At 50.3% G+C, this 26,946-nt stretch overlaps 1 protein-coding gene across 1 annotated transcript; it reads left to right on the top strand.

Moving 5' to 3' along the window:
- On the top strand, positions 1 to 26,772 carry LOC34623170 (dynein heavy chain 6, axonemal). Its single transcript, XM_026338787.1, has 59 exons — positions 1 to 20; positions 213 to 356; positions 576 to 648; positions 810 to 1,084; positions 1,318 to 1,428; positions 2,894 to 3,089; positions 3,252 to 3,377; positions 3,624 to 3,799; positions 4,104 to 4,334; positions 4,523 to 4,703; positions 5,366 to 5,558; positions 5,776 to 6,107; positions 6,461 to 6,629; positions 6,796 to 7,062; positions 7,223 to 7,406; positions 7,605 to 7,768; positions 8,078 to 8,239; positions 8,846 to 9,003; positions 9,454 to 9,717; positions 9,945 to 10,069; positions 10,362 to 10,505; positions 10,615 to 11,180; positions 11,464 to 11,617; positions 11,808 to 12,076; positions 12,289 to 12,837; positions 13,007 to 13,170; positions 13,362 to 13,481; positions 13,681 to 13,884; positions 14,006 to 14,060; positions 14,196 to 14,340; positions 14,523 to 15,045; positions 15,194 to 15,307; positions 15,443 to 15,752; positions 15,911 to 16,336; positions 16,497 to 16,762; positions 16,950 to 17,106; positions 17,471 to 17,623; positions 17,798 to 17,879; positions 18,344 to 18,488; positions 18,713 to 18,841; positions 19,032 to 19,268; positions 19,488 to 19,703; positions 19,844 to 20,038; positions 20,305 to 20,454; positions 20,717 to 21,034; positions 21,089 to 21,331; positions 21,460 to 21,753; positions 21,985 to 22,244; positions 22,472 to 22,546; positions 22,718 to 22,726; positions 23,132 to 23,261; positions 23,878 to 24,148; positions 24,376 to 24,544; positions 24,698 to 24,781; positions 24,945 to 25,159; positions 25,297 to 25,445; positions 25,622 to 25,908; positions 26,268 to 26,403; positions 26,590 to 26,772. The coding sequence occupies exons 1-59, from the start codon at positions 1 to 3 to the stop codon at positions 26,770 to 26,772; spliced, it is 11,847 nt and encodes a 3,948-aa protein (XP_026194572.1).
- Positions 26,773 to 26,946: the final 174 nt, after the last annotated feature.

Here is a 26,946-nt window from a genome sequence, read left to right on the forward strand (position 1 = left end):
ATGAGGACACTCAGATTCAGGTCGTGCCACTAGCTGCCAGTTATAAATCCTTAATTTGAAAGCTACAAATCAATAAACACAGCACGAGTCTCTGAGCACGGCTGAAGTGGTAAAGATGAGAGCCTTACACATGAAAAGGTATACGCAAAAATATCAGCCTCCCGATGTTCTCAATCCCCCCCAAATCACTAGAATACCCTGCCTATCCGCAGGACCTGCGCGGAGGTGCTGGAGAAGAATCTGTTTTCTTTAGATTGCATGCTACGACCGGCATTGTTTGCTGTCCGCGCTTTTGGGCTCAAGCTCGGCGGATGGCACATCTTGGCAGCCACGGGGGAGGCTACCCTCTCTCTGCAGCAGCTGGAGGAGCTGCAAAGGAGCCGAAGGCAGCAGCTTGCTGCCGACATCAAACGTGTCTGGACTGCAGCCATGGCTGAGGTGAGAGAGGGCAGACGAGCGAGTACAGCTCACGGCCTCCAGAGTGAGAGTACGGACTGTAGCGGCTACGCCTGACAGGTAATGGATCGCCTTATGAGTCTAGACTCAGACATTTAGGTTCTAATGCCTGTGCTCAGATCCAAAAAGCTTGTGGGAACTCCTTGCGAGAGTTCCTTCACTGCAGCGGATTCGCAGGAGGCCAAATCGGGAGCGCGATTCAACAGCCAGGCAAATCCCCAATTCTAAGTCGTAAAACCTGAATTCCAAATCCTAGTCTGTAGATGGGAAGGTTTGCGGTGACTGAGCCGCTTAACTCAGTTTCTTTCCGCATCCACCAAGTTGCAGCGTGGATGCGCAGGCCTACGGGATAGAGCGTCGTCGATGTGTGTGCATGCACAGCTAGAGGGCTAGAAAAGCGCTTGGGGCACGATCCGCTGGGTGTTGGGGCTCGACGGCACCACTGGAGCCCAGGGGGATTAGAGGGAGTGGTTTCCTACACCGAGAAGGCGACAACCCGCATGCAGTGCAGGAAGCTCATAAAGTTTATTCGCGTGGCAGAGTACATCTTCGATGCGGCATTGATCGACTTTGCCAGGATAGCTACCAAAAGAATTATTGAGGGGCTCGTACGCCAAGATGGCTTGCGGTTTTGACTTGGGCAAATGACTCGGGACCGACATTCGTGCTAGCCGGAGATGGGATGTGCGAGCGACCTTCTAATCGCCTTGATGAACATTTGATCTCAATGTCTTCCGGCTGTGCGCTATAGGTCTTATTTGAGAATACTGCCTTGAAGGAGGTTAAGGATCCACAGGAGCAGCAGAAGCAGCAGCAGCGGCGGCGGATGCAGCAAGGCCTGTGGAAGGCGGCGGAGAACAGGGGCCGAGCAGCAGCAACACTGGGCGCCGCGCTGCAGCCGACGCCGGACAAGGCTCTTTTAGTGGTTCAGCTGAACTTGGCAAAGACTGGCATCACCATTTCCCCCTCGAAGTTAGTGTGCACAAACATCTGTATCTGCAGCATTTATGCACTGGGCCTACGGGCCTACGGTTTACTGGGGCTTGCTGCACCTCAATTAGTATGTAGGAACGTGAAAGCAAACTGCCTGATTCGGCAAATATAGCAGCGGCGACATCGACAGAAAGTAAATGCGAGCATAAGGAGACGCAGAACACCCAGCGGCCCCAAGACTGAGGCGTAAAACAAGCGAGGGATGAAATAGGGGTAGTAACATCGGGAGAGACGCAAAACGGCAGCAGTAGCAAACCTCAAGGCTGCAAAAAGGAGCTAGGGGGAGTGCAAAATATAGGACAGCAGAGAGGGCACCTGGGAAGCCACCAACGCAGACCTAGAGCGTAGGGGAAGGCGATTGCAACACAGGGAAACGACCACATAATATGATAAATAAACAGAAAAAGAGAGAAAGATAGCTCTCTAAATTGTAAGCGAGGCATAGCCATAAAGACGTAGCAACAGAGTGTGGCGGGTACTGATGCGTTTTAGGGCCGCCTTTGCCGCATTCTTTAGCGACGTTCTACAGCAAACGTATTCCATCCTCTCCTCTACGCCAGCTTTCCGCACTGCCGAAGAAGTTGCTGCCTTCACGAGCCCTCTCACTGGATTTGGTAGGCGTCAAGCTGTCACTTTCGCTGAGTTCAACAACATGCGATGCCCTTGAATAGAGACTCGTTAAAGTAGGCAGCGTGTCGTGCTTCTGTGGTCGACGGTGGAACTTGTAGGGGAAAGCAGCAGATCTGACCATGTAGGCTAAGTCACAAGGGCTCAGACGCCTGCTTGATAACATCAATTGTATAATAAGGCTTTGAGCTGCGGCCTGTGCAATCAGATTCGTCAGGAGAGGAGACAGCATGCCGGTCTTTTCCTCTGTTCTTGCATAGCGAGGAGTCTGGTCTTTCTCAGCTTACCAGAGAGGCATTAGATCTTGTCGAGAGGCTGTTTGACAAAGTTGCGAGTACTTCTGAAGAATTCAACGTAAGCTCTCAAAACGGATGTCTCGCATTGGCTGCCCAAACAACAAGGAAGCCCCTTTACAGCAGTTATCCCGTACAAGGAAACATTTAGATGAACAGACCTGATATATGGCCCCTCAGCTTTCCGACTACTCAAAGAGCCTCAAACAATGGTAGGAGCTGGGGGCTACCTACGTCCAAAACCGCTGATTTAGGCGAACCTGCACAGGGGATTTTTACTAGGAAGGAGGTATTGTCGTGCGCAGAAATACGTTGACGTCTACAACCACACCGAAACCCTATCCGTTGGCTCTCTGGAAAGAATGGAGGTGTCAGACTTCGAGTGAGCCTGCGCTTCAGACCCCTTATTGTAGTGTCTAGCCCGTAGGCTGTGCATGTGTACTGGTGTTTTCTGAACAATTCACGTAGCTGATTTCCAAGAGGCAGAGGTAGTCAGAGAAAAACAGAAACCCCTACATAGACAGCACTAACGCATTGGAAGTTGCTGGGGGTGCGTGCAGCCGCACCCTCACAGGGTGGCAGCGAGACGCCGAGGCGGTGGGAGCTGCACAACCTCAGCTTCCGCGGGGTCTCTTTTGCCTGGACATCTCCAAGCTACAGAAGACCCTCCTGCCCTCCCTCAAGAGAGCGATGGGAATGATCCAAGCGTACCTCCCTCAGGCAGGCCTCACGCTGCAGTGCTGGCCCTGAACCTGATCTCTCATGAAATTTCGGTGGCGCTCACGATTCTCTCCAGATCTCATTTTCCCAGGAACAACAAAAAGCTATCATGGTTCTATTATAGAGCCTTACGTCTTCTGATGTGAGGCCTGTGCACCTCAGCTGGCGAATAACAGCATGACACGGCTCCTCCAGGAAATATCTGCAACAAATGCAAAGCTCACTACCGTCCCCGAAGATATAAACGCAGTAGGCCCAAACGCGCACGAGTGTTGGGAACTTCGGTTTGTTTCACGCTTTAAAGGCGCTTATGTAGCCTCTGTTCAATGGACATGTCACGAAGCAGCATCTACTAATGCCTGCGCAATCACCCTCGTGCTCATGTGCATATCCAGAGCCTCTCCTCCGGTCTCTACTTGCTGCCCCTGCATCATTCTCTTTCTATTACTACCCTGGCAGTCTACCGCGACCTCCTTCCAATATGACTTGCTAGATATCTAGTGTCAACTTCGCCTCTTTCTCTGCGTGTCGCAGTACGTAGAGTTTAACTGCTTGATAGCTGAAACCCGCAAGACGACCTTTCCGGCCATTGAGGCGAGCTCCCTCCGTGTCTCAGAGATTTTGGACCTCCTGAAAAGATCATCCTTGAGAATCGAAGCAGCCACAAAAGCCCTTTTCGTTGAACTCTCACAAGGACTGGCTGCACTACGGTAAACTCTGAACCGTAGTTCGTAGACCACAGCATCTGTTCTCAAAATACCCGAGTCGAAACTTTCAAATCGTAATGCCTGTGTCCTAGTCGCTTACGTCGAGAGCGTTGGATGTTGGTTCTGAAGTTGCTGATAAGTAGACCAGAAACCCTGTCGCCCTGTACAAAGTAAATGCATCCCAAAACTTCAATAACATAATATGCTGCGAACTGAAATGGTGAATTCTGGAGCCATTGACTGAGCGCACAACATAGAACTCAACGCGCCAAACCGCAAGGTTACGTACATGCTCTTCGTTGTTCAGTACTCAGATACAGTTCGCCTCTTATGCCGTAGAAAACAGCACGAAACGGTTTCAGGAGGAACTGCAGGCGGCAGTGCCATCGACGAAAGCAAAAGTGGCAGAGCTGCAGCAACAAATAGATGACCCCAAGCTCTATGATGCAGCCACGGAGACAGAAGAGGCTCAGGCTCGCCTCCTCGCCATGAAGAAGCAAGTCGAAGATGTTGCAGCGGATGTCGACAGATGTAAACGGTAACATCCGCACAGCAAACCAAAAGGCTCAAACCGTCATTCCATCATGCCGGCCAGTGGCTTGCTATTGAGATGCTCTGGAAAGGAGGGAGAGCCGTCCTTTGAGCACCTAAGTACATTTAGGCCTATTGGGTAGAGGCTGCACAAAATGTACTAACACTTGGAAATCGGGTCTGTGGTCTTCGCAGCTGTGAAGATATTCTGAGGGTGGACACAACCTCATTTGAAGGCTTCGAAGAGATCGTGCAGATCACGGAGGCCCTAGAAAAATGTATCCAGCTAAAGTGTGACTGGATAGAATTTGACGGTGCAGTTGGAAAAGAATTATTCTGGCAAGCAGACATTAGAAAAATACAGGAAACTGCTCAGGTAAAACCTAATCAACTCAAATTCTCTGTTTTACACCTCAAGGCTTGAGCCCAAAGGACTGGAGGACCTGATTGCTTAGAACCTTAAATCGCAATTCTATCAAATGCGAGTATAGATACACACACGGCTGCCACATACCTACTCAGCAAAGGCTTAGGGTGTAGCCTGTAGGGTGCCCTACATTTTAGGTGCAATATATTACGCCGCACCATGGGTGGGTTTTGCATCATGTCAGGGCTTCACTAAGCGCCTGCAGAGTTTGGCAAGCACCTTAGGGTCTCGCCCTATTTTTCAGTGTCTTCAAGGGGACATTTCAGCGTTCAGGGACCTATTGGCTGTTGGCAAGGCCCTCCGCAATCCGGCACTGAGGCAGAGACATTGGGATGTCATCAGCATGCTTCTGGGAGAAGAAACAAATATACAGAATGAAGGCATGCTTCTGATGGACCTTAGAGTCATTCAACGGCTCGCAGATACATCGGAACTCATAGTCAGGCGATAACACAATCATTTGGAACCTATAAATGATGCGAGCAGCTGACAGGCTTCCACCTGTAACATCAACACTACTTTATCGGGAGATCTCCTAGTGCAGAATGCTTCTGACTTGGTAGTGTTTAGAATGCACAGTGTGAGCGCTTGGTATAAGGTGTGCAATGCAGACATTGTCGTCTGACGCGACTGCTGAGGAGGCACTTGCAAGCTTGCTGCTCGCTGTGCGACGCACCTGGGAGTCACTACAGCTGCCGCTTGCCACTCAGAGAGTGTCTAAGGACAAAATCACCATTCTTGGTAGTTTGGATGACGTGATCGCTACCTTGGAAGACTCCCTTGTCAGCGTGAATACCATTGCAGGTAAGCTCGATGATTGCAGGCCCAGGGAGTTGGGATGCGGATTTAAGACGGGTATTCCAGGTATACCTTCAGCATGTCCTTGAACTTTAGTGTCCTTCGCTCGACACCAAGTTCCGTGACGCACAGTTTGAAACTGCACTGCATCGGGTCCAAAGAGTAAATCAAAAGACAAACACCTTAGATCGTATGAAATGTTGCGCAAGAACATGTCTGTCAGGTTCCCGTTTCGGTTCCTTTATTCGGAGCGAAATACAGGACTTACAGCGGGAGCTCACGATTGTGCAAGACACTCTGGAGGACTGGATGGCGCTACAGACGAACTGGATATCTCTTCAGGCGCTCTTTGCATCTCCTGACATAAGAAAGCAGTTGCCCTGCGAAGCTTCGAAGTTTGCCGCGGTAGATACTCAATGGCGGGCTATATGTACCGAGTTGCAGGATTACAACATCTGCCTCGCTGTGTGCACAAAGGAGGGGAGACTTCAAGCACTTAAGGATATGAATGCACGCCTCGATGAGGTAAAACGTGGACTTGAGGACTACCTTCAGGTCAGCGGCAAACTAGAGAGCAAACCCCATACGCCCCTGAGTGCTGTATACCAATTCTTGATTGGTTTACCTCAAGCCCAACATGATGTGGTGAAAATGTTCAACGGTAGCTCGACATCCTAATCTTTCATTATTGAATGCAAAACGTGATCGCATGTGAGCCAAAGGCTTCTTCAGAGCGCTTGGACCCGTGGTATTGAGCACACACTTTGGGATTTACAGCGAAATGGCTGCAACGCGAAGCATTTAGGATTTTGGATCGCAGGGCCAGTTTTAGAGGCGTTTTGCGTTTTTCGTAAATTTCGAAAAGTGCCTTCGTCTAGGGCTACTTTCAAAGTGCGATGTGCTTGCAGAGCAAGCGTGAGCTTTTCCCGCGTTTCTACTTCCTTTCCAATGGGGAGCTGCTGGAGCTAGTCAGCCAAGGGAGACAGTTAAATGCCGTTGAAACTATCGTCAGAAAATGTTTTGCAAACCTTCACAGCCTCTGGCAGGAAGGAGACAAGAAAAGCCCGGATCTTGCAGGTCCTACGCCAGAATTTCTAAGCTACACCCCACACACCATCACTTTTTCTCTAGATTCGTGAGAGCTGGATTCATAAACGCTCAATTGTAATTTCTACCGATCAACGGCAACTCTGCTGCCTTTTGAAGACATAAAATCAACAAATTTGACATTCAGCTTTTCAAGCAATTGCCCGTTTGAGCTCAGGCATGGTGTCTGCCGAGGGGGAGCGAGTATTGTTCCACAAAAGCTTCAAACTACGAGGCCCTGTTGAAAAGTGGCTATCTGAAGTGGAGACTGCAATGGTCAGGACACTGCAGAAACTTATAAAACACAAAAATGCTGAAGCCTACGGACACCCCAAGAAAGATTGGATCTTCCAAACCCCCGCACAGGTCGCCGCCTGCCTTTTGCAAGTCTTTTGGACCGTTGACGTTGAAGAAGCCCTACGAGGTTCGCCATGGCCTTGTGCCTAGTCCAAAAATTTTAAGGCTGCCTCTGCATTTACTCTGCGCAAGTGCGAGACTCGTGCTGCCGGAGGCTCTCTAACGAGCACTCTAAGACTAGGGAGCAAATTTTGTGCTTTTCCAATTCTCACTTGTTCTCCCAGGAGAGGAAGAAAGGCTCCATAGCGTGCATATGCAGCAGTTGCAAGAGCTGCAGCAGCTCACTGAGCTTGTGCGGTCCTCCCTCACACCCCTTGAAAGAGCAAATGTCTCGGCACTTGCCATCCAAACCCTTCACAATAGAGATGTCATTGAGACTCTCATCAAAGAGCGCATCACAACTTCAGAAGCGTACGTCGGAGAGAGCAAAAACGATTCCATGGGCCTTAAAGGTCGACTACCCACGGCTTGGAGGTCAGGGGTCAACGCCTTGGGGTTTAGACTCCTCAAAGTGGCGCTTGCACGTCTGATCTTTAGTTTGGGAAGCTTGCTAACAAATGTATGAGGTGCCAGTCTTACATTCAAAAATTTGTGGTCTTTGGCGTTTAGATTTGAATGGCAGAAACAACTGCGTCACTACTGGGATTCCCAAAACGAGACGACAGTTGTGCACCAGCTCTCCTGTATCTTTGAATACGGACACGAGTACCTGGGGGCACCGCAAAGACTTGTTATAACTCCCCTGACCGATCGGTGCTGGCTCACAATCACTAGTGAGGCATAAAGCACGCTTTGAAACCTAAAGTCTCCGCCAAAGCTTCTAAGATGGCTCCAAGAGAAAAGGTCTTGGCAACTCGGTCCCTTCCTGCAACGGCAAATAGGAAGCAGCGCTTTTAGCCTCAATCCCACACCAGTCTTCCAAGCCCAGCTGTGGTTTCGCCGTTGCGGCAGTGCCTCGCACTTTGCGACCTGTCATCTGCATCTTGCCGAGGAGAATTTACAAAGGAGCCCTCAATATGCATATGATGCATGGTTTAATTGCGCCTTGTCATCAATTGCGGCATGTGATTTGTGAATTTCAGCTGCACTTAAAGAGTTATGCGTAAACAGCAGCATCGCTGGTCCAGCAGGCTCAGGAAAAACGGAATCCGTGAAGGAGCTCTCAAAGGTTCTAGCGCTCTTTTGTGTCGTACTGAATTGTTCTGAGGCCGTCGATCTTTATGTCCTTGATAAAGTTTTCGCTGGTCTGTCCGCCTTTAACAAAAAGGCCTTAGATAAAGTTTATGAGAGCCCGAGCTTGTTTGTATGCGTTGCTTTCTTCTTCGGGTCTGCAAACATCCGCCCTCTTTCGTCCATGGCTGGTTGCTTGGCTAGCTGATATTCTACCGTCTGGGGTAATCTTCATCTTAAAGGAGCTGTGGCGTCTAGCGTCCATTCTGTTGGCCGAGTGCACAAGTAATTGCCTTTCGATTGGTAAAATGCTTGGCATCTTGACACGATTGCTTGTCTGTCCTGTGCTTTTGATGCTGTACATGCCAATCGCTAATGCGCGCATGTGGAGAGCTCACCATGCAGTCCCTGCCTGCTTGCAGCTCAGCCTGCATAAAGGTGTAGATGTGCATTAGCGCTTGCGTGTTAAAGTGGTAGTTGCTAGAGCTACATATTCATGTCTATGTATTCCTAATTATTTGCATGTAGGCCTGAAAATTAGCTTGCTCTCCAAGGTCAGGACGTAGCATACACAAAAAAAGGTCCACAGATGTTGTGTGTGTGTGTGTGTGTGTGTGTGTGTGTGTGTGTGTGTGTGTGTGTGTGTGCGTGCGTGCGTGCGTATGTGTGTGCGTCTTAAGGAGTTATGGCAAGCGGGGCGTGGGCTTGTCTGGACGAGTTCAACCGGTTGGATATAGAAGTCTTATCAGTGGTGGCTCAGCAGCTGCTGAACATGCGCCACACGCTCATGAAAGCCCAAGGAGCTGGGGAGCCTACACATGCCGTAGTTCAGAGCAAAGTAGGAAGCTGGATTTGTTTATGGTTGACATTTTACATATATGTATACACGTGCATGCATTTATGCGCACAAGCTTTGGAGATCCAAGCGAGCTAGGTCACATACGAACACCTTAAAATATACCTGTATGCTAGAGGCAAGGGAGGTCCTAGGAGATCGAGCCCTCAGTGCCGTTTATGTGCGCATGTCTGCGTGACCTATTGGGCAGTGTGTGCGTTTACAGAGGATCTTCGTGCCTCCACGTAAATGCACATGCTTTGCGTATTTGAGTTTCTGAGGAAGCCTCTAAATATATCCGCGTCATTGAATTTGGGAGGCTGTACCCCTGGGAACACTCTTTCCGCCCTGACTTTCTCTCTGGAGGAGGCTTGGTTCTCTTTCTCTGTTCTCGCCCCATAGTTCGATATTTGTGCTAAGGCTCTTAATCATGGTCCTTCCTGTTTCTTTTAGGAGCAAGGAGACATGCGTGTAGCTCATGCGACATCTGCCCCTCCGCGAGGCTGTTTTAGCTGCGGCGTCTTTGTGACCCTAAACCCCAACTACGCGGGAAGGGCCGAGTTGCCAGATAACCTCCAAATGCTCTTTCGCCCCGTTTCCATGGTCATCCCGGACTTTGCAACGATAGCCGAAATCACAATATTCTCCGAGGGCTTCAACGATTCGAAGCTACTCGCCAATAAATTCGTGAAGTTCTTCAGACTCTGTTCAGAACAAGTACCCGATCTCGCGCAGCACAGCATTCGGCGTTGGCTATATCTAACGGTCTAAGTGGTGTCTTAATTGTATTTTGTTGTTGCTGCTTGCTGCTTGTTGTGCCTAGGTGCGCAACTATACCTTTCTGCTCCCCACTGGGTGCCTCTCTTGCTCATTGCCTGCTTCTCCTTCCTATAGCTGCGTGTTTAGGGTTTAGCGCTCTGTCTTGGCCTTGTGGAGTCATGCAGCTGTCTCCTCAAGTGCACTACGACTTTGGACTTCGGGCAGCCAAAGCAGCCCTTCTGAGGGCGGGAGAACTGCGGCGCAGCGGGGCTTGCGACTCCGAAGAAGCAGCCCTGGCCCGAGCCATCAGGTTAGAGTTCCTCGTTTTGGAAATTGTACACCACACTACTACTCGCAGCGCAAGCTGCTACACTACAGTGTGCCTTTAAAGAACTGGCTTGCGGTGAAAAATGGTAAAAGGTTTTGTAGTTTTCAACGTGTCATTCACGCGGTTTTGTGCCGATGACTCAGCTTTTTCTTGCATCCGTCCCCAGCCTCATGTGCATGGCATGAGGATGACGCCTGCCGGTAACATTTGCTTAGAGCCATATGTGAGAAGGCAGGTACTGCAGCCCCCTGCATTACTCACTGTGCATGATCAGGGAATCTAATGAGCCCAAGTTTACTGCAGAGGATCGCCCCATCTTTTATGCCCTCCTCGCTGACTTTTTCCCGACGGTCCCTCAAGAGGGAAGCAGAGACACAGTCCTCACGAGCGCCATCACCGAGGCCATGACAAACCTCGAGTACGCACCCTAGGAACCGTAAATGCTAAGCGGCAGTGACCCTTGCACACATATTCTGTGTCCATGATTTGGGTTTTTGGTTTGTGCGGTGCTCTCGTGCTGATCCCAGCTTAACTCCCAGGGAAGAGAACGTGCAGATGGCGTTACACCTGCATCAGCTACTCAAGTCCCGGCGGGGCGTGATTTTGCTTGGAGAAGCCATGTCAGGTAAGAGCAGTATTATCTCGTCTTTGGCTGCTGCACTGGCGAGCCAAAAGGCCCAGTACACTGCGCTTTCCCAGCCAGGAAACGTGATCGAAGGGATCGACACGGAAACTGAGCCTTTGGAAAGCAGCAGAGACACTCACGCCTCAACCGACGACTCCGACGGAGAGACAGAAGACGGTGGACCTTGCCCGAGCGAAAGCGGAGAACGCTCCGCGGAGCTCCAGGACACTGTACACTGCCGAGTGCTGAATCCCAAGGCTCTAGAGATCTCCGAGCTACTAGGGGAGTTCAACCCCATGACAAAAGAATGGAAAGATGGTGTATCTAGTGCCATTTTGAGGGACTTTGCTTACAGTGAAAGCCCCGCGGCACACCAGTGGATCCTCTTTGATGGGCCTATCGACTCCCTTTGGGTTGAGTGCTTAAACACCGTGTTGGACGACAATCAAATGCTCTGCCTTGCCAACGGTCAGGAGAAAAGCAAGGAAGAATAAGGCCTGGGGTTAAGCTCGCTAGGTCTCGCGCCAATGAGCAAGGTTTTAGAAATCGGATATCAGAGTCTAGGGTTATGACTCAGGCGTTAGGTCGAGGTGTTTTCAAATGGTAGACCCGGACCAATAGATTTTTAGTCAACATACAGAGCAAGTTCGACGCTCCAAATTGCAACCTTTTCCAGCCTTAGATACGGTGCATCTCTGCTTGGATCCTAGTTTTTACTGGGTGCACTTTGCATGCTTATGGCTGCACGTAGGCGAGCGCATAAAGCTGACACCATCCATCCGTTTGTTGTTCGAAGTCTCCGACCTCTCTGCGGCTTCTCCCGCAACTGTCAGCCGCTGCGGAATGCTCTTCGCCACGCAGCAGGCACTTCATTGGAGAGACGTCATGGAGTCTTGGTTTACCAGGTCTGACCGACAAGTGCACGATGCTTTTGCCCCTCCCGACTTTTCTGTTGGCACTCTCTTGCACCCAGTTTTCGCCCCGCTTTTCCATCCACCATGTGCTACGGTAAAGCAACAGAGGTACAGACGACGTCTTGCTCCTTTCTTCGCCCCTCACGTGCCGTATCTGTCTTCTGTGTTGGTGTTTATGCAGGCTGAGAGACAGGGTGTGCAAAGAGTTTATTGAGACCCTGCGGGGGCTATTTAACCTCTCTATCCCGCCATGTGAGGCCTTTCTGCAGGCGGACCGACTCACTAGGGATGCTGAGGGCAGCTACAGCAGAAACAGCCACTGCAAACCAACATCCGTCTCTATTGTTTCGTCGATCTGCCGTATGCTGGGCGCACTACTCGAGCTTCCGGTGGACCCCTGTACCGCAGCACAGAGACAAAACAACAACAAGAACCAAAGTGACGCGAAGAGTACGGATACGCTGAAAACTAATTACATAACCCCTCGCTAGATTTTAGAAGGCACCCACAGACCTGGACGCGGGGGTTAGGGTGGCAATCAAGCTCCAAACTCCATGTGTAGGGCTCATAAAGTGTCCCCTCAAAATCGTTTTGCCAGAGCACATTGAGGGCTTGAGAGAACAAGCTTCATGGCTTGAGGCTTGAGCTCTGTGTTCAATCAGGCCGCCACCTCTCCCAGCGCGCGAGTTCGGTTAACGCCGCAGCGGCGGTGTGCCTGTACACCTCGGAGCAGCTGTTGTTTTTGGCAGCCCCCTGCTTCTTTTTCTGCTTTGTTTGGACCGTTGGCGGCGGAGCCGATCCGGGGACTCAAAAGGCATTCTCCCGCTTTTGCGAGGACGTGTTTGACGGCCATATATTGCTGCCCAAAGGCGGAGACGCAATAGATTTTTGCTTTAATTTTGAGTTGTCGCCTTCTAAGAGGAAGGCTGGCCATTGCAGGAGCTTAGCTGCGCATACATTCGAGGATGATTTCATAGCAGACAAGCCTCCTCAGAGCCAAGAGAATCCGAGTACCCTAAATAGCCCAGAGGCAATGGAAAAAGCACAGAGACTCAAGAACTACTTCGTACTCTGGGAGAAAACGATCCCTGAATTCAAACTCGATCCAAGCCAATCGTTTCACACTCTGCTCATTCCAACCAAAGAGACAGTCCGTGCTCTCACCCTCATGGAGATACTCACAAGAGGAAAAGTCCCAATTCTTCTTACAGGTACAAACTTTCTAGCAGCATTCTTGAAGCCACTGACTGTATTCACTATAATTTACTGCCCTTCCAGCACGGCGCTACGTTTTAGATATAAGGGATTTTAGAGTTCACACGCCCATCAGCGTTTGCATGAGGGCTAGGAACTATAATATGAGTTTATGATTTGCTCTAGGCCCCAGTGGGTCGGGAAAGACGGTGCTAGCTAGGGAATCGCTGCGCAAGAGACGGGAGGGAGAAGAGTGTTTCGTCATTACTCAGAGCTTCTCCTCCCACATGCAGCCTGCAACTGTGCAGGCTCTAATAGAGTCCAAACTCGAGACAAAAAGAAAAGCCATGGTAAAACTTTAGACCCTATGCCCACGGCCCTGTTCAGAAAATGACAGACAGCAATACAGTAGATTGAGCGATGCATTGTAGGCTCTGCTGTAGTACTCCTGTATGCCGGTGTCCTCGATTTATAGCAAACCGGGGAGCTGCCTGACTCTTTTAGAGCTGCGGGTCTAGGGTTTGTGGATATTCGGCTGCAGCTAGGACCCCCAGCCAGTCAAGATTGTATCGTATGGATAGACGATGCCAATTTGCCTCTTCCGGATTTGTATGGCTCTCAGCCCACTGCAGAGCTTCTCAGACAAATGGAGGAATTCAAAGTGCAACCCCAGCACTGATCCGTCTAACCAAAGTCTTTAAGCGCTCTGGGGCGACAGTGGGCTGCTGAAAGAATAATTCTTCTTTTTCTGTATAGCAGAGGTATTTAGCTGCCAACTAGTGAGCGCCTGTAAACGGTTGCTTGGGTTTCCAGTTTACGGACGATGCGGAAGATTGAGCTCTGTACTTTATTACATTCAGGGGTTCTATGACAGAAAGCGCATTTATTGGAAGGGATTGGAGCGAGTGCAATTTGTGATTTCTGCGGCATCTCCTTCCACGGGAAGGCAGCCTCTCCCCTCCCGGGTTTCTCGACACTTCCACAGCCTCTTTGTTGCGGAGCCGGATGAAATTTCATGCCAAAAAATGTTTCTTGCCTTGCTTGATACACATTTCGCACACGTGGTAAAATTTGGAATTCAAACATAATTCCTACATTTTCCCACTAGCTAAACTAGAGAATATTCTTTAGTAAGAGAAATGCTGGGCTTGATTTAATAGTCTGACTTGGTAAGTTTCACCTCAGGGAGTCAATCCGGAGATTCGCGTCCGTGCCAAGTCCGTTGTCAGCGCCAGCGTTGGTAAGACCCTCAGACTTTATTCTGTCGGTGCACATGCTCTATTTGGGATCCGCGAACGATCAGAACTTGCGGGCTCCACATCTCTGCCAGAGATGAGAATCCAAGATTTAATGGTGGTTTTTGCTTTTTGCGTAGAGCTGTATCGTCGGGTGAAGGAGACTCTACTGCCTACCCCGTCGCGGCCAGTTTATCTCTTCAACTTCCGACACCTTAAAGGCCTTTTCCAGGGCCTCCTCACAGCAGATGCTAATGCTCTTACTCCAAGAAATGCCATCGCCAGGTGATGCTTCAAATTTGTAGCATACTGCACTGGCTACAAGGTTACTGCGTCTTCCTAGGAAACGTTTGCCCATTCGATTCCCTAAGCTGTTCATAGGTGCTGCATAGCAGCAATGTGAACTGGATTGGCTTCATCTAGAAGTTCGAAGCTGTGTCGTGTAGGCTCATATGAATTTGTCTCAGATTGTGGCTACACGAGGCATCACGAATCTTTGGAGATCGCCTGATGGGACCCGACGAGCGGCAGTGGTTGGAAGGAGAAAAGACGGAGATTGTAGCTCGCAAGCTCTGCTACACGGAGGCCTCGAATGGGGGCTTGCCAAAGGCTCCCACGATGTGGGGAGACTGGTTTGTTCCTGGTCAGAAGGCGTACAGAGAGGCGCCTCCTCGGCAACAGTTGCTAAAGCTCCTTGAGGCGGCAAACTTGGAGGCTGTCAGCCGGTTGCAGCAGAAGGGGAGGGGTCCGGAAGCGGCTGCGGTAGCTCCACAGCAGATTGTCTTTTTCTCAGAGATCATCGAGCACCTTGTGGCTCTTTGTAGGGTTCTGCAGCTTCCCCAAGGACACGCGGTGCTGCTGGGTGTGGGGGCGACGGGCAAGCAAAGCGTCGCCAGGCTCGCTGCATGCATTCGGGACCTAGAACTGGTAGGGAAGCCGTGGGAACGCTGGGAACTTCCAAACAAAGCACTTGTAGAGTCACGAGCTTGGGTAAATAGCGACGAACGGCGTCTCCACACACACACACACACACACACACACACACACACACACACACACACACACACCGTTTGCATAAGAAACCAGTGCGATTGGCGAGGTGTGGGCACAGATTCATTAACCAAATCAGAAATTGTAGTTCGCACTAAGGGTCGGTGCACCTTGGTTACCGAACAATTCAGAAGTTCCTAAGAGAAGAGATCTTGGCACGACTATACATGGGATCGAGTTCGAATCGGGGGGAAAATGGGGGGTCGAGGATGAGGGGCATACATGCGAATTCACGCGCTCTCGGGACTCCCTAGCTGCGATCCTTTCTAAAGGGCTAGTGGTGGTTGAGCTAAAAGAGCTTCCAGACGTGTGTTTTAAGCTGTGCTGAGGATTTCAGATAGAACTTCAAGGTCACGCTGTTGACCCAAACACATCGGGGACGCCTCGGCGAAACCCCCACCAGCAGATCCCCGGGAGCAGTGTCAGCGATCCCAATAGTGCAAATACTAGCATCAGCGATGGCACCAGTAACAGCATGGCAATAGAAAGGTTTCGAGAAGAGCTGAGAGCGGTCCTTTTAGGCACCGGGCTGAGCGGAGGAAAGGAGACACTGTTCCTAATCAACGACAGCCGTATCTCAGAGGAAGCCATCCTCGCGGATGTAGATGCCATTGCAAACATTGGAGAGGCAAGCCTGAGGATTAACACACTCTGGCTGTAGGCTCTAGACCTAAAGAACAAGCAGTGCTTTAGTGGTGGAAAGCTAGATGACCCTAAGCGGCCGCCTTGGGGCCTCCTTTTTGCGTTGAGCATCTATATCTAGCAGTTAGCACTGGAGGCCTACAAACATGTGTGCAGATTCCGGATCTGTTTGAGGCAGACGCTGTAGACAGGATCGTGTCCGATTTGACTGCATCTGCCGTTACTTCTGGGATCAAGACCGCCGGCATTCTCAACACTGAGGCGGTGCTCTCGCTGTTCAAGGAAAATATCCTTAACAAATTGCGCATTTGTCTCTGTCTCTCACCCATTGGGGGGGCCTTGCGCCGCAGACTCAGGCTGTATCCCGGCCTCACCAAGACCTTTGCCGTGCAGTTCTTCGAGGTGTGGGGCCCCGCTGCCCTCACAGATGTGGCAGTACACCTCTTCTCTGCTGCTGCTCTCCAGCAGCCGCAGCTGCATGCGCAGCAATACGAGCAGCAACAGCAGGCAAAGATGCGCCTCTCGGAGTTGTGTGTCGCGATACACTGTAGTGTCGAGAAGGAGGCAGAAATGCTCCTACAGCAACACGGCCGAAGAATTTATACAACCCCGAAGGCATTCCTGGACCTCATCGCTCTCTTCTCCATTGTAAACTATGAAGTTCAAGCCTTTATGGCTTAGCTCAAAGGCAGTTTTAGGCCCAATCGCTTTTGCAAGGCATTTTCGAGTGCATTGATGAGAGTCTAAAGGGGACCGTAATATAGACAAGCGTGCACTACAAATCCCTATACATATAGCCTCTACAGCCTACGTCATACTATTCTGTGCTGAACATGTCATGTTTCAGCTCCTGGCAGAGCGGCGAGATCGTCTCCGAGCGAAGCTGGAGGTCATGAGTTCAGGCATTGGACAGCTGGAGGCTGCGACCGCTCAAGTCAACAAACTGCAGGGCGAACTCCAGCAATTAGAGCCAGTCCTTCAAGACAAACAAGTCAAGGCAGAGGCGTTGCTAAAGGTGTAGCATGACAGTGGAATTGGCACAGAGCATAGAGATTGGGGCATGTGGTGGCAGCCATTATTTTGGGGCCGATTCTGGCACTACGCTTCTCGCCGCATCAGGCATTCACTCTGACCTTCGACCCAGATAATCGCGTTCTCCGTGTAAAGCTTGGAAGCGTAAATGTCGGGGTTGTCGTACGCAGCAAGTTGAGGCAGACAAGGCCCTGGTTGATGCCGAAAGGAAGAAGGTTATGTTAGAGGAAGAGGTTGTGGGGGAGCAGCGAAGAGAAGCCTCTGCACTTCAAGCAGAGGCCCAGCACGAATTTGAGGAAGCAATGCCAGCCCTTGAGGCAGCCCTCGGTGAACCGTCATTTATGAGCTTCAGCTCTGAACACAATTCCCTACAGCCTTCAGCCTACCAAATAGCAATCGGTGCTAGAGCGTAGAACGTTAATGAGTGTGGCTTGATGGGGATACGCACTATACCCGTAGCCCAGTGAATAGTTGCACACAAAGAAATACACGCTTTACACTTCACTACATAACTTCTTGTGCTGGACAGTCGTCCGTGGCCGCTCTGGCCGCGCATCGCAAATTTATATTGATATCCACATCTACCAGCATTCGAGTCGCTTAACTTCCACCTCAAATCCACTCCACTGCACCAATAAATGCAGACCTGCCATGTTTTACGGCATCCCCCATTTTCGCGTCGAAATTGCAGCGTCGCTCGACTCCCTCGACAAGAGAGATATAACGGAGATAAAGTCTTTCTTCAAGCCACCGCCTCTCGTTATGATAACTATGGAGGCTGTCTGCACCATTTTAGGCGAAAAGACAGACTGGGAACAATGCAGAAAAGTTCTCTCGGATACAGGTTTGTCTATTTATTAAGGATGTGTATACAGGCCTTTGCCAATTTGGAGAGATGGAGCTGTTGTTGGTTGGTTCACCAGTCATCAACGGCGATTTAGATAGGTGCATGCCAAGATGTGTATATACATGTGAAGAACTTGGCACATATGGTCTGGGGTTTGTATCTGGCCCCCAGGATTTTTGAATCGGCTAATGGCTTTCGACAAAGATCATATTCCTGGTGCCACCCTCAAGAAGCTCGAGAAAATTGTTCAACGGTATCCCCGACGGCTTGACTCTGCACGTTAAATCCTAAACTGCTGCATATTCTCGCTGCATTTCGTCTGGCGTGCCTTCCTCAGCAATATATGCATAAACATGCATAAATATACGAAGTATACGTTTATTGTTTCAGAAGTGTCTGCGCGTACATACGGATGCATGTACAAACAAACATGCACAAAGTTTTTTGCCGCCCTTGCTAGCTAGCAAATGCATGCGTCGAAATTTTTCAGCCTTTGATTTTCTGTAGGCAGTTGTATCTGCGTTGGTCACAGATGCATCGTCATCTGGTTGAACACATTTGAAGTACAGATGTTCATACGGCTTATTTCGTCGGCTGCATGAGAATTGTATTTGCGGCATCCCAAAGATGCAGGTTTGCTTCAAAGGCACGGTAACGGGTTGCGGAAATTCTTGAATGGCAGTTTAGCGCTTTGAGCCTAGTGTTCATGCGTGCCAGGGCTGACTTTACGCCTGAAGTGGTTGGGAAGCAGTCGGTTGCGGCAATGTCCCTTTGCATGTGGGTTTTGGCTATCAACAAATATGCAAAGATATCCAAGGAGGTCGAGCCCAAGAGGATGAAAGTAGAAGAACTTAATAAAAAGGTGCGTATTTCAAGCCCTTAATTCTAAGGAGAATCAGTATTTCACAAGGTTGCACCCTAAACGGCACTTCCTCACAGGAAACGCTACATCTTAATGCCAAGGCGTCAATCCTTAAATCCGAATTTCCTTGCTGCCGTGCGCACGTTGGAGTGTATGCATAGCTCGCCGAGGCTGACGAAGCTCTGCGCGAGGCTCAAGCGCGCTGCCGTGCGGTGGAGGCGAAGGTTGATGAAATGGAATTGGAACTGCAACAGCAGATAAGGGAAAAGGAATCCTTGGAACAAGAAACAAGGCTGTGTCAAACACGACTCCAAAGGGCCAGCTTCCTTACAAAGGGGCTCGCCGAGGAAGCGGTGTGCCTCCCTATGCCCTAGCCCTCGCCTTGACCCCGAAGGACAGGCTCGTACTTGCAGCGCACGGACAGTTGGATCAAGCGAAAGCCAGCACACATCATCCTGAACACACGGGCACAGAACCCTTTGGCTGCCTATCCAATTGCAGAGAGTTCGGAGTTGGGGGTGAACGTTTGTTCGTTTTCTTCAGGTTCGTTGGAGGGACTCTCTTTCCACTGCAGCACAGCACTTGGAGTCACTGGAAGGGGACGTCCTTTTAACAGCTTCCAGCATCATCTACTTAGGACCCTTCACCGGCTTTTACAGAGACAGACTGCTGGAGTATTGGCAGCAAGTGCTGCGGCAGAAGCAGCTCCCCCACAACCCAAGCTTTGACATCCGAGAGATAATGTCCAACCCGATTGAGCTGAATGAGTGGCATATGCAGGTAGGCACTCTGCTTTCAAGCAAAATAGCTTTGCGGCGTTCCGCAGTACCAACTGGAACGCTGCGAAGGCTTTTGATATTTCTGTTGCGACCTCATGAGCATCCACAACTGCAGCAATATCCGCATACGCAACATGAATCAAAGCGACAATGGGGCAAAAGCTTGCAGAAACAAAGGCCGCAGAAAGATTGAATTGGGTGTATGGGTAAATCTTTTTAGGGATTGCCTGGTGATGCGTCTTCGACATTTAGTGGGATTGTTGTTTCCGCTGCGCTTTCCATCGGGAGGGTGCCCTTGGCAGTAGACCCTCAGCAGCAAGCGAAAAGGTGGCTTAAAGCAAAAGGGAAAGAGGATGGCCTCAAAGTCGTGTCTCTCCAAACACACAAGCTCCACAACATCCTCACGTCCTGCGTCCGACTAGGGCAGCCCCTGCTCGTGGGCCACCACTCATCCTAGTCCATAATAAAAAGTCGAAAGATTCTGCCTGTGGTGCAATGATACATGCGCGACTAGTAATTGCAGTCAAAACCTTGTAAGGGCGTCCAGTCAAGACATGATTGCTGCTGTACATTCAGGTAGAGGATATAGAGGAAGATATACCTCCAATGTTTGCTGCTCTATTGCAATTACCTATACGACGTCCGGTGACATCCAGGGACCCTACAACGGTAATGCTCGGGGGAATGGAAATTCAGCAGGACTCTCACTTTCGACTTATGTTTTCCACGAAGCTTGAAAACCCGCATTACCTCCCAGAGGTTGCAATGCAGGTACAAGCCCCAAGTTCGCACACAAACGGCCATAATCTTCAGGAGCCTTACTTCTTTACGAATCCACAGCAATCGTTGGCTGTTAATAGGTCTTACTGGCTGCTTTGGCCTTCGTACATATCAGACAGAGTTGAGCCTCTGAAGCCTGCACAGCATTCCCGTACGCGTAGAATCCAAGGGTACACAAAGGTCGTGCGGCTTCGTTCAGTGTCATTCGTTTAGCCAACTGAGTCAAAGATCTTAGGCTTCTAGGTTTTGGGCTTCAGGTGTGCTTAGTAAACTTCTCGGTAACGCGAGAAGGGCTTGAGGCTCAACTATTGGCGGAAGTAGTCTTGTTGGAAAACCCTGACGCCGAGCAGCAGAAGACGCAAATACAAATACGCAACGCCACGGACCAAAGACAGCTACAAGAACTCGTATATCTCTCACATCTTAACTCATCAATTATGCACGTTTGGGCTTTGTTGTAAATCAAATGCCAAAATCTTAAAGAAATGGTATGGCTCGTGCGTATTTGGAGTACATGCTACTTTGGCTGGGCTGCTCCACGCCAACCAAAGAGTGTCACTATCTAAAGCGTTTGCATCGTCACCAACAGAGGTCTTCAGCTAAGACTGTACCGGATAGGGATTAAAATTAAGGCTAGGACTTTACCCTTAAAGACTTGGTGTTTGATAGGAGGAGACTATGCTGCGTCTCTTGTCGGACTCGACGGGGAACATACTGGACGACGGGCAACTAACGGAGACGCTGCAGCAGGCTCGCAGCACTGTGGATGGGATTAAAGAAAGACTTCAGCAAGCAGAATCCATAATGACACGGGTAGAAGAGGCCAGAGCTGCCTTCAAACCCGTCGCCTTCAGGGGCTCGTACTTGTTCTTCGTGGTGCAAGAGCTCAAGAAGCTCGACTGCATGTACACCTCAAGTCTGAGCATCTTTGTAGAAGCCTTCACTGGAGCCATCAGTGCAGCCACACCCGAACAACAACGAACTCACGTTACTAATCCCTCTCAAACAAAAAGAACAGCAACAACAACCGCAGTGTCAACCGAAACAAACAGCAATAGGATACAGACACTTGTGGACTCCACCACGCAAGCTATATTTTCTCTTGCCATCACTGGAATCTTTGAGCGACACAAGCTACCGTTTGCCTTTGCCGTAGCAGCAGAGGTCCTCAAGAGAGAACAATATCCTGAAGCCACAGAGGTCCCTTGCGTCCCTCTTAGCTCTGAACCATTCTACTGTCCTCCTAAAATAAACTGCTATGATGCCTTGTACATGCTTACCCTGGTTGGGGAATTGCGTTTTGAGACTACGAGGCAACGATGCCTGCTGCACTGCTCTAGTAACAAGGCTTTGGGTTCTGGCGCTGCTGGTGCGCGCCTGTGTCTATTCAGGCATGCACCGTGTTGTTTCAGGGGATTTCGTTGCACGCTCCAGAGTCTAGGGATGGTTCTGCTGATTGTTGCCTGCCTAACCCTCTCCCGGACGTCCTAACCCAGAGGCAGTGGGAGGAGCTACACCGTCTGACGCTCCGCCTTGCGTCTCTCGAAAAACTGCCAAATGATTTGTTAACAAACGGAGGTGCCTGGCGGCAGTGGCTCACTAGGACAGACGTGCACAAGAGAACGCCTCCCCTATGGAAAGAGACAGAGGCTCTTGCCAAGGTGTTCGAGACCATGCTAATACTGAGTGTCGTCAGAGAAGATGCTGTGAGTGCCATTCTTAACCCTAAACCCCGAACTCTGAATGAGAATTGCCGACTTAGAGAGAATACCCATGGCGCTGGGCGGGCCTAAGCGAAAGCTCTACACGGAAAGCCTTACTATACAGGGAGGAAGGCCTCCGGCAGTCCTCAGTGCTACTGCTTGTAAGCCTGCACTTTTGAGCCTTCCACGAGTCATTCGCAGCCGTGTATTGCATCATGGTTTTCGCCCTTACAGGTTGCAGCCTTTGCCCAGGAGGTAGTGAAGGAGGTATTGGGGCCTGCCTACGTGGAGTTTACACCGCCCTCACTAGAAGAAGTGGTGTCTCGCTGCAACAGCAATAGACCCTTGTTGGTTCTCCTCTCTCCTGGGACCGATCCCACGTCGTCATTCTTCGCACTTGCCGAGCAACAAGATCCCAAACCCCAATTCGACTGCATCTCGCTAGGAAGGGGGCAGGGCCCCAAAGCCTCCAGGGTCCTAGTAACGGCTTTGAGGTATATAAATATAAATGCCGCATAGCCTAAGCACTTGCTAGCCCTTTTGACGAGAGTAAAACCGCCTGGCACTATTTCTGCCAAAAACATGACAGCAAGATGTATGAATACAACAACAGCGGAATCGATGGGGTATCTAGATGTCGGCAGCTGCTGTTTAGTGTGAATTTACAGCATACTATCGAACTTTGCGCGCTTACAGCTGCTTCATTTCCCTTTGCCCGCAGAGAAGGCGGATGGGCGCTGCTGGAGAATTGCCACTTGGCGCGGAGCTGGATGTCGGAGCTACACAAAGTGATTGAGTGCCTGGACAGTTCATCCGTATCCGACTCGGAAAGACGAGGCAACTCCAACACCCTGAAGGAGATGGAGGTGCACCCGAATTTCAGGCTCTTTCTTACCTCTCTTCCCACAGACATTTTGCCCGTGTCCGTCCTACAGGGGGCATATAAATACGCCTTGGAACAGCCAAGAGGAATCGGGTAGGCTTAGTGTCGAATATTGGCAATGCTACAATACTGGAGAAGAAGGCATTCACGTAGCGGAGTCTGCCACATTTCACTGGTGTCTGAGACATTAATCAAACCTGGTTGTCCTCCAATGAGAAGCTGCTCTCCTGAGACCCTTGTATTTTTCATTCCGCTGGAAGCGAGCCTGTGGCATATTGCGCCAGCATTGCATATTTAAGGAAAGTGGCCGAAGCAAGCAATTTGTGCTTGCGGGGGCATATTGGCATTTGTCTACACATTCAGACAAGCACCTCAACATCGACGCATATGGTGCAACGTGCAGCGCCGCAGCTGCCAAACACGGCTCTACCCGATAGAAAAAAGGGTATCGACATGCTTCTAGTCTTTGTTTGTGCTTGCCCGTGCGGGATCGTTTAGGGCATGTTTACAGCAGGGCTCCTTACAGCATGTTGGTGCTCCCAGCACTGCTGCCGTGACTGACGAAGTGAAGCTCCGCGGCTGGAGGTCTTTAAAGCTAGCACTGCTTATTTTCCACGCCGTAGCACAGGTACACTGCGAGTTACATGTGCCTTCACAGACGCAGACGGATATTGTATGCACACCTCATCTAAAGCAGAAATCCTGAATGCCAAGAAGCTGTCAGTACACAATAGATGCATAGCTTCACTCTCGTGTATGACAGGCAAGCCTGTAAAGCGATGCGTTTTATCCTACATACAGACACGCTTAAATATCTGTTCATGAAAATATATGCACTTTGTTATGGGGCGGTATGAACCTGTGTTGATGCACCTACATACTATTTATATTTGAGGCAAAATTGTGTATACACGGGCAGTTGCTATTCTTCTAGGCACACATGCAAGCACGAATCTGGCTACACAATCTTATCTACAGCTTTGACTGCTGTGCGAATCGGGCAAGTGTTTTAGGGTACTATACTCTGTATGGACTATTTGTAGTGTATGTATCTTGTATTGCGATATCACTTTCACAAGCGCATATATATATATGTACATATATATATATATATATATTCATATGCAATCTATAGATGCGTCGTGTATTCATATGCATGCGTGTATACATAAGCTCATGTGAAGCATGGCTGTGGACTTCGAAAGCAAGCGAGAGGCTGCAATACCTCGCGTTGTTTTTCTCAGGAGCGCAGCTCCTTTGGCTCCATCGGTTGGAACATTCCATATCGCTTTGGCTCCGCTGACCTTTGGGCCTCCCTGACCCTCTTGAAGTGTATCTTTAACTCAGTAGGAGGGTCCCCAGAGCTGGTCATGGGTCCCCTGCGCCGGCTGATGTGCGAAGTCACATACGGAGGCCGGGTAACAGATGCATGGGATGAAAAATGTCTCAAATGTATGACTGAGGCCATCCTCCAAGAAAACATTCTCTACGACCAGCACGCGCTAGCAAACCGAGGTCTGCATGTGGGGTTGAAGGGTATCAAGATCCCCCACTGAAGTTTAGCTGCCTCTATATTCACGGCAGGGTCTAGGCTGAAGGCTGAGTGCGAGCTCTTAGCATTAAGCGGGATAACTTGTATGACGAGTCCTCCAGTTTGTAGCCTTGTAAATGATGTCCTTGCTGAAATCCTGGATGTACTTACGCTCAAAATTAAAGGCTGGTGGTTTGTGGTTGATGCACAGGTTTTGGGGTCGTGCCATTTGGAGAGGACGATGCAACAGTTGCGGCATTCGTTCACTCTAGGTTTGACCAATCCACTGAGATGTTTGGCCTTCCGGCCTCTGCCACAATTCGGCTGGAAAGAGCGCAAGGCGAGGAGCTCCTGCAGTGCCTACAGGGCATGCAGATCAAGTCAGCATCTCCCTGCATTTCTCAGCCATCATTAGCTCCTTCCTCTCTGTCCACAATGCTCTTTTGGTATAGCTTGGCCTCTGTCTCATGTCCGTTCTTCATGAGCTGGCCTTTCCCTCATAAGCCCCTTGCCTCTTCGTTTTTTAACTTTAGATGGCCACTTCAGCTTCTAGCTCTACCGGCCTCTCCCCCGCTCCGCTGTACCTGCTCTGTCCCTGCTTTTGATGCCACTGCACTGTCTATTTTTCCAATATATGCAAAAAACAAAGGTCTGCTTCTCTACAGGATAGGCACCGTGTGGGGCTGCGGGGAACATATGGGACATCCCTCATCTGTTCTCCCTTCTTTCCCCGCCTCGCTACAGCCTGCGTGAGTTTTCTGTCTTTTGCATACATCGCAGTAGGGAGGCCCCTGGGGTGTTCGGAGCGGCAATCGAACAACTCGTGCTCCAACAGGCAGATATTCTACTCCAGCGCCTCTCTGGCTGCCTTTCTGGAGGCCTGGCTCCCCCAGTCCCGGACGTTTCAAGTGCGATCGCTGCAGCGAGGGACGAAGAACCAGCTCTCCCAGAAGGGAGTCACATGAAACAAGAGGACACCCTACAGGATTCATTGGGTAGGAGCTGCTCCCCCAGCCTTCAAGCCAGGGCTTCTGCCCTGTTCTTGCCGACTGTCCTTTTTCGCCCTGTGTTCGCTGGGTAGACGGCAGGCTTGAGATACAGCATTGAGTGCTATGCAAAGCCCTCTGTTCAGGTGTTTTCTTCTCTCAAGAGGTGGCCCGTTTCTCCCAGCTACTGAGCCTTGTCTGCCGAACCTTGGAGCAGTTAAAACTTGCTATCAGGGGCTTTGTAGCTTTCTCCCCAGAGACAGACTCCATCTTTGAGGCCCTCAGGAAGAACCAGGCGAGCCTTAGGCCTTAGCTCTTGGATCTTTAATTTTTGCTTTTTTTGCAGGCCAGCTGTATGCGGCTCTGACTCATATTCTCTTGTTTCTTTCTTGCCTTAGCATACGAGACCCTCACGCCCCTAAAGGTTGGGGTATGCACATTTCGCGATTGGCTAAAGCGTATACGCTTCAGGTACCTTCCCCATGGGCAGCAGCCGCGTATCCCTCCCTCAGGCCCCTGGCAAGTTGGGCAGACGACTTGGAAAGGCGTGTGTCTGTTGTTTCGCGCTATTCTTCTGAGGGAACGAGCATCCACTGGAGCTCTGAGTCCGGTGGGGCACCGCCCTCTTACTGGTTGCCTGGATTCTATTATCCTCGTGGATTTATGGCTGCAGTAGTGCAGCGCGCTGCGAGGCAGCAACGTGTGGCTGTCGACATGCTGCATATTACATTTGCGTTTATGGCATCTAACGATCCCTCGTGAGTTTTGGGTTTCTCCGAACATAATGTGAAACCAGAAAGGCGTAGAGGAAGGCAGGCAGGGACAGGGGGAAGGTCGCATGCATAATAATGAGCGTAAACCTCTAAAGTAACATCTCAACAATGTGGTTTAGCTGGGTTTCCAGAGAGGCGCTGAGGAACTTTAGGAGGAGGAGCGTTTTTACTACGCAATAAAAATTTTGGGTAGCTTTCAATGGAGGGATGTTGCATGTGCCCTGAGATGTGCGTTATTTTTCGCACAGCAATTATCATTTTGGCCGCGAATATAGTTTGACGTGGCTTGGGGATCATTGGTGATAGGGTTTCCGATTAACAGATGAGCAATTTGTGTGGCGCAGGCTCCTGAAGCCCGCCCCAATCGCAGAAGCATCTGGAGTGTGTGTACACGGATTGTTGCTAGAAGGAGGGGCCTGGGACTACGAGTTGGGCCTGCTTTCTGAGGAACTCGTGTCTCAGTTAATCCAGCCCTTTCCCGTAATACTGCTAAAGCCGGCAGTTTTGGAGTCAGACACAATAAAAGACCAACAGGAAGCTACTTACACTTGTCCAGTATACGCTACGGCTGCACGAAGCGGCGCTGGTAGGCTCTTCCGCCGATTTCTCCCTAGCCCCTTCCTTCTTTCCCCGCTTTACCACAAGTAACCGATGGCCATATACCAGTGCTGGTGCCACAGTGTCAGCATTCGTAAGCTTCTGGGTGGCCGAAAACATTGCGCTATTGTTCCTACTGCTGCGTTTGCTGTGCCAGGCGGCTGCGTGACTTCCGTGCCATTGCCGACCACAGAGCCCCCTGCCAAGTGGACATTGCGGGGTACTGCGCTACTGTGCGAAGCCAGGGAGTGAGGGACTCCTAGGGGGCCCTGAGGGGCTGTTTCTCGGCTTCCGCTTGTTCGTCTTTTCAATAGCTGTGTTACTGTATAATGCAACAGACGTGCCTAGCCAGATATACAGCCCACGACTAAGGGAGGGACAGGCGTCCGTGTGCTCTGCAAAGGCTTTGCTTATGTAAGGCCACGA

Source organism: Cyclospora cayetanensis, unplaced genomic scaffold, assembly GCF_002999335.1.
Source record: "Cyclospora cayetanensis isolate NF1_C8 unplaced genomic scaffold, CcayRef3 CcayRef3_contig_30, whole genome shotgun sequence".
Classification (NCBI taxonomy): Eukaryota; Apicomplexa; class Conoidasida; order Eucoccidiorida; family Eimeriidae; genus Cyclospora; species Cyclospora cayetanensis.

What these genes read in the sequence shown, in the direction of transcription:
- LOC34623170 (XM_026338787.1), top strand. Translation starts at nt 1, where the DNA reads ATGAGGACACTCAGATTCAG. An exon ending in AAATACAGGAAACTGCTCAG is followed by an intron (nt 4,704 to 5,365) that starts GTAAAACCTAAT and finishes TGTGCAATGCAG; the next exon opens with ACATTGTCGTCTGACGCGAC. An exon ending in GAAAAGCCCGGATCTTGCAG is followed by an intron (nt 6,630 to 6,795) that starts GTCCTACGCCAG and finishes CAGCTTTTCAAG; the next exon opens with CAATTGCCCGTTTGAGCTCA.